Here is a 6,165-nt window from a genome sequence, read left to right as displayed (position 1 = left end):
CGCGGGGACTAGCGTGCGCGGCTCGCTCGGAGCCGCCGGGTAGGGTCACGTGATCCCGCCCCAAGATGGCCGCTGCCGCCCTCTTGTTTTGATGAATAATCTCCGCGCGGGGCCGGGGCTGGGGCTGGGGCCGGGGCAGCGGCAACGAGGCGGGGGGTACGGACATCATCTCACTGCGGAGGGGCCTGGGGTTGCGGCACGGGGGACGCCCGGGGAAGGGGGCGAAACAGCAGCCGGGGGACCTGCAGCAAGAGCAGCGCCGGCGCCCGGAGCGGGGGAGGGCGCGGGGGGTAGCGGCCGCTGAGGGGAGAGCCTGGTGCTCGCTGGCGGCCGGGCAGAGGGAGAGGGGGGCGCCTCCCGGGTTGTTGTTCTCCACCTCTGACTATGCAATTCTGAGACATCCCTGGGGGAAGAGACAGCAGGACACCACTCCCCGTCCTCCCCAAACTCCCGCCCCACACAGGAGGAAAAAGCCCCCCCACTCCTTTCACCATTAAGAGGAAAACGATGGAGGAGCTGAGCGCGGATGAGGTGAGTCCGGGGGCCCGGGGTGGCGACAGGGGACTCGTGGGAGGGAGGCTGGGCCAGCATCCCAGGGCTGCCTGGTGCTCTTGAAGAGCCGAGTGCAGGCGCTGAAGGGGTGTTGTGGGCACTGGAGTTGTACCCGGGGTCCTGCATAAGGGGATGTGGGCGCAGAAGAGGGGGAAATTGGCTCCAGGGCATGTATGTGTTGCCAATTCAAAGAGGCAACTTTCATAAGAGACATTAGCTCTGTCCAAGGTTTGCATTTGATATTTGTGCAGCAGCTCAATTCTTTTTTTGGGAGCCTTTTGTTATATTGCTTGAAGTAAGGGGCTGAGTCCCTTTGCTTTTTGTGTTTGGGGGTGGGGGGGTGTACACCTGCCAACTTGTCTTAATTTAAAAGAAGACCCCTTCATATTAGGTGAGTTCTTGCCAGTATTGTTAATAGTTTCTTGATGTGTTTTTTATTTTGTTTCCAACTGAGGTGTTTAAAATTGCCACCTTGAGCCTTTCCTAGCTCCGAGGGCTGGCGTGTATGTGCAATTTTATATTTAATAGTCTTTTTGTTGGCTTTGTGAAGATCTTGAGATCATGTTGGAATGGGCCCTTTTTCCGTGGGTTACCTCCATTCACTTAACTTTTTTACATTTCTTATTTCTCCAACTGAAAACTGTTAGTGATTTGTGGGTGATACAGACCTGACATGGGGCAAAACATTTTCAAACTGTTTCCTGATTCTTCTTTTAAACAGGTGCCCTGCCTACTATTAGGCTTTTTTCTATTTTGTTCATATTTAAGTGCCCAGTCAGATGATTTATAATATGCTAGTGAGGAGGATGTCAAGGGGGTTTCCGCTTCCACAATGTGATACCTACTTAAGACATGAATGCAGATCTTCCCTTTCTTTCAAATGTTTTCATAAGAAAGTACACTATAAATAATGAATGATCTCAAGTTAGCTGCAGTTTAAGGTTTTCTTGCTTTTCTGTTAGATTTATTGCAGACTTCCACTCTAAGGTTAGGATGGTAGTGTTAGTGGGAAGAAATGACTTTCATGTTGATGACTGGATTGTGGAACAAGGCTGTTGCTGCTGTCGCTCAAGCTTGTATTCCAAAAGGTAGTGATGTGTTTTGATCATGTTGTAAGTTATGATTTAGCAATTCTACTGTGTTGCAATAGGAACCAGGAAAAGTGCCTTATGAGCACTTGCTTGATGAGGTCTTTATATACTGTGGCACTAGAGAGAGGGAGACTACAATTCCCATATGGCACTGCCCAGGAAGGTGGGGGGGAGGGGGTGATGCTAGTACTCATCGGGAGGAGCCTATAATTTAGGAGGCATGTTTAATAAGTAGTGTGTTTATCTCTCATTCTTCTAATAATACTGCTCAACTGTATCTTACAACGAGGTATTTTTATAGGGATTCAGAGCTGTTCATCCCACATAAACCTACTTTATATCACTATTGTTGTAAATTACTGAGAAAAATGATGCATTGTGGAAGCAAGATAGTGGAAGTCTTGTATTTTCTCCAAAATAGTCCTTCATTTGGAAAACCCTTGTCTTAAGTAACTTAGTCTTCCCCAACCTCTCCATTGCAATTTTGACTAAAGAACAGCCTTTTGGTAGTTGCTTGTGGCATGTTTCGTGTTATGTCGTCTAAAGAGATCAGTCCCTCCAATTTTTGTTGTTAACGTATACACTCTTTTAATTAGAAAGGACATTCTTTAGAACCATGTTTACTTTATTCCCCCCCTCAACATATTTCTGTTTTCCTACTACTCAAGGCAGCAGGGTATTTATCGAAGAATGGTCGCTGGTAGAGAATATAGCCTTTTTTTAAATGGCCATGTGTCTTGCCGTATATTGTACTCAAAGCTACTCCTGGAATTAGGTGGAGCAGGAGTGAAAAGAAAACTCTAATAGAAGGCAGTGTCAATAATCACAGAAGTTGGACTATCTTCTCATTTCAAAATATATTTTAAGTACAGTATAATTTAGCTGATGAGCAGAAATACTGTTTTTTCTGTTTAAAAATGGTAAATTATCTGATTAAAACCCCCAAAATCTGTGATTAAAATGAAACACCACTATGTATGTATGTACATCTGTCAATTGAACACAATATTTTATTAATATATTTACAATTTTAAAGCACTTTAGAAGCCTACCAGTACCTTAATCACTATAATAGAATACATTCTAAGTACCTGTAAATTTTGGTATTTGATTTTGGGTTTTTTTATCATGAAAAATCAGAGCTCTCCCTGCTCACTTAGCTCACCTGCACATGGGTCCTGGCCCCATATTCTCACCTGCAGCACCCTGGGCCCTGCTGGTACCCCTCACTCTCCATCCACAGGCCCCCCCGCCAGCTACCAGGGCTACAGGGCCAGGGACCTGGGTCTGCAGCCCCCTGCTCCCTGCAGCAGTGCCCAAGCCTCAGCTGTCTCCAGTGGGAAGTGGTGGCTGCTGCAGCACAGTAGAGTGCAGAGCCTTGTTCCCTGTCCCCCACAGGTGGCATGGCTGGAGCACCACCCATGGAGCAGGGTGGACGTAGGCTGCCCACTGTGGGTTTGGGCTTCCTGCCCTGCTGCCCTCTCCATGGGGTCTCTGCGGCCCAGCAGGCAGGATCTGGCATGGCAGAGCAAAGCCAGGCAGGGAAGCTTGTTGCCACCACTGGGACCGCCATGCTGCCATGGTGAAGCACCCCCTGCTCACCTGGCAGCAGCAAGGGCCACAACTTCATGCTGCTGCCCCTGCTGCTGCCTGACAGGCAGGGAGTGCTTTGCCAACATGGTGCGGAGTTCCCAGCAGTAGCAGGGAACTTCCCTGCCTGGGCCTGCTCTTGCCCTGCCATGCTGAGTCCTGCCTGCTGGGCTGCAGAGGCCCCAGATGGAGGGAAGTAGAGCAGGGAGCCTGATCCCACAGCAGGCAACCTGCCTCCATCCTGCACACAGATCTGGGGGGCACATGCCCCCCATGCCCCTCCTGAGCGTATGCAAAGCAGTGGGGAGCTGGCCCTGTCACCTGAACAAGCTACCCGCGGCTCCATCCCGCTTCCTGCTGAAGCCCTTTGGCTGCGCATTCCAGCCCTGGGCCCCAAGCACCACGCGCCACCTGGGCTGGGCCACAGCCCTGCCCACCTCACTCCCTCCCTGTGGGGGCCTCAGTCCTGCCCCCCCCCCCCCCCCCCCCCCCCCGGGGGGGGCCCCAGCCCCCCCCCCCCCCCCCCAACTTACCTGCAGGAGCTTCTCTCCAGGCTGCCTGGCAGCTGTGTGCATGTGTGAGCGCACATGCACGTGTTGCCTCCTGCCTGACAGCCACCTCCTGTTCCCCCCAGCACATTGCAGGCTGGAACTCAGCCAGGCTGTAGAGAGCTCTTTGCAATAGTGGAAAATCCATGCGTTTTTGTGTTAAAATGAAAAAAAAAACATGTTTTTCTTAGTTAAAAAGGAAAATCTGCTTTTTTTTTTCTTCCATTTTTCCATGGGAAATGGAAAACCTAGATCCATGCTGATGAGTGCAGCAGGTGTCTGAGACCCCTAATATAATTTAATAAATTTAGGAAATTAGCGACAAAATACAGAAATGTAATTTAAAAAAACAGAATATAAAATTAATACAGTACTAAATATAGTGTCAGGTCCCAATTTCAGTTAAATAAGAGGGATTTTTACTATTGATCTTAATCTTGATGCACCTTGATCTTTTTCCTATGGAAGATTGCTTTAGTGTGAAGTGGTAAGTGTCTGATGGGATATTTTGTAAAAGCGCTGGAGCCTTTGTATTGTGAGAGTTCACCAACATATGGAATTGAACCTTTGCCATGTTTTGGGTGTGAATTGTGGCATCAGTGGCATAGCAAAAAAGCAAGCCAGCAAGGTTGTATGGTATATTGTTAGTTCTCTCATTCCATCATGGAAGTAGATGATGTTTTGTCATACAAACATAATCACCATGTAAAGCAATATATGAAGAGAATGTGGCATATTTCTATGACAGATATTGCTGTGCATGATAAATTATAGTTGAAAGAAATATGGGCTGACTATTGTTTAATAAAGTGCTATTAGTGAATGATGAGCGTCTGTCTGGTTGTTAACATTTTATCTGTTAGGAAAATATGCTTCTTTAATTCCTCCTTCTTTCTCTTCCTTATTTGTAAGTCTTCTTGAAGCTTTATTTTTTTCTGGGCTTGTGCCTCCATGATATGATGTTCCTGCTTTTTTAAACCATAGTGTTAATAGACTCTGGTTTACATTGTCAGTTAAGAACTTTTCATTTTGCTCTTTGCGGGATTCAGTTTTATACCTTTTAGGCTGATCAAACCTTTATTGAAGTCAAAGGCCCTCTGTTCACTTCAAGGACTCTTGGATTGGACCTTTGTTCCTTATGGCTTCTAGAGTAATTTAAAGATGTCTGTTATCCATGCTTATGCCTTTAATTAGCTCAGGGCAGAGACTAACATTTGTCTAACGAAGAGTATGTTTATGACACTAAAGTTGCATGCTGATGCAACTTTTAAAAGTACCATAATAAAGCAAAGTATGATAGTAGCTTAAGAAAGGGTGAGTAGAGAGTCTACAAGAGGTGGAAATGGCAGAAACAGTGGGGGACTGAGAGATGAGAGAGAAGAACCAGGACAGAATTGAATGAAAAATTTTGAGCTGCAGGTAAGAGCGGAACGGCAGAACGGAAGAGCAAAATAGAAATGGAAGAAGGGAAAAAATGTTGCCTAAAGTTTGTGGGGGGCAACTGAGACCAATTGTTTCTTAAAATTTCTGTGTTTTGTTTTACTAGGCTTTATAAACCTCATTAACCTCTACGATGACAAGTGTATACAGAAGATGAATATTTCTTAAGATTAATTTCATGCTGTAACTGAGATCACAAAGAAGTAAAATGATATACTTGGTATTAAAGATAATGACAACTCTTCTATTGGTATCTTGCTGTTCAGCTTTGAAAATGCTTGTTGATGATGGAAGAATAAGCTGTTTTCTCAGACTGTCTTCTGAGCTAGTACCTGACCTCAAAATAGATATTCATTAAAAAGCTTATAGCTTTGTGGTGAGCATATATAATGAACCTATTGTTACAGTCTTGTCTCTATGGCTCTCCTTTATAAATAAAATCCTCTGTTTGCTGTTTTTAGCGATGGAGCTATTGTTATCTTGTGTGGTGTTGCGTATCCAGGCTGGCAATTTTGTGGTAGAAGTTTGGTAAAATCAAAAATGTTATCTATGAAAATTAATTTCTAGAAGCAGTTCAGATGTGTCTGGAGCTAAGTGTACTAATCAAAATTAATGCACCAGTTTCATTGGGCCACTTAGATGTTTGCATTAACTTTTTTTTCCATCATGTTATTGACATACGTAATACAATGAAGATAGCATTGATTGTTCCAGACCCCATATAATGAATGTTATGAAATAATGTGCTCCTTACCTAAGAAAGGGTCTTGACATTCAAGTATTCTGTGGTGTAAGATAGCATTGATTGTTCCAGACCCCATATAATGAATGTTGTGAAATAATGTGCTACTTACCTAAGAGAGGGTCTTGACATTCAAGTATTCTGTGGTGTAAGATTAATTTTAGTAAACAGTGATTTTTTTTTTTTTTTTTTTTTTTAGGAA

At 45.0% G+C, this 6,165-nt stretch overlaps 1 protein-coding gene across 2 annotated transcripts in view; it reads left to right on the top strand.

Annotated features, from left to right (window-relative positions):
• The first annotated feature begins 273 nt into the window (after positions 1 to 273).
• UBE4B (ubiquitination factor E4B) overlaps positions 274 to 6,165 on the top strand; it is an 84,115-nt gene continuing 78,223 nt past the window's right edge. Inside the window, exon 1 of one of the 2 annotated variants that reach the window (XM_019511761.1) lies at positions 274 to 531. In XM_019511761.1, coding sequence (XP_019367306.1) covers positions 508 to 531 — 24 coding nt within the window. In that variant the 5' untranslated portion in view covers positions 274 to 507. The remainder of the gene's footprint in view (positions 532 to 6,165) is intronic. The other variant, XM_019511760.1, reaches the window with a different exon arrangement.

Source organism: Gavialis gangeticus, unplaced genomic scaffold (assembly GCF_001723915.1).
Source record: "Gavialis gangeticus isolate Ggan-Ray unplaced genomic scaffold, GavGan_comp1, whole genome shotgun sequence".
Taxonomy (NCBI): Eukaryota; Metazoa; Chordata; order Crocodylia; family Gavialidae; genus Gavialis; species Gavialis gangeticus.
Note: the sequence above shows the minus strand (reverse complement) of the source record. Positions and strands in the feature narration are given on the sequence as shown.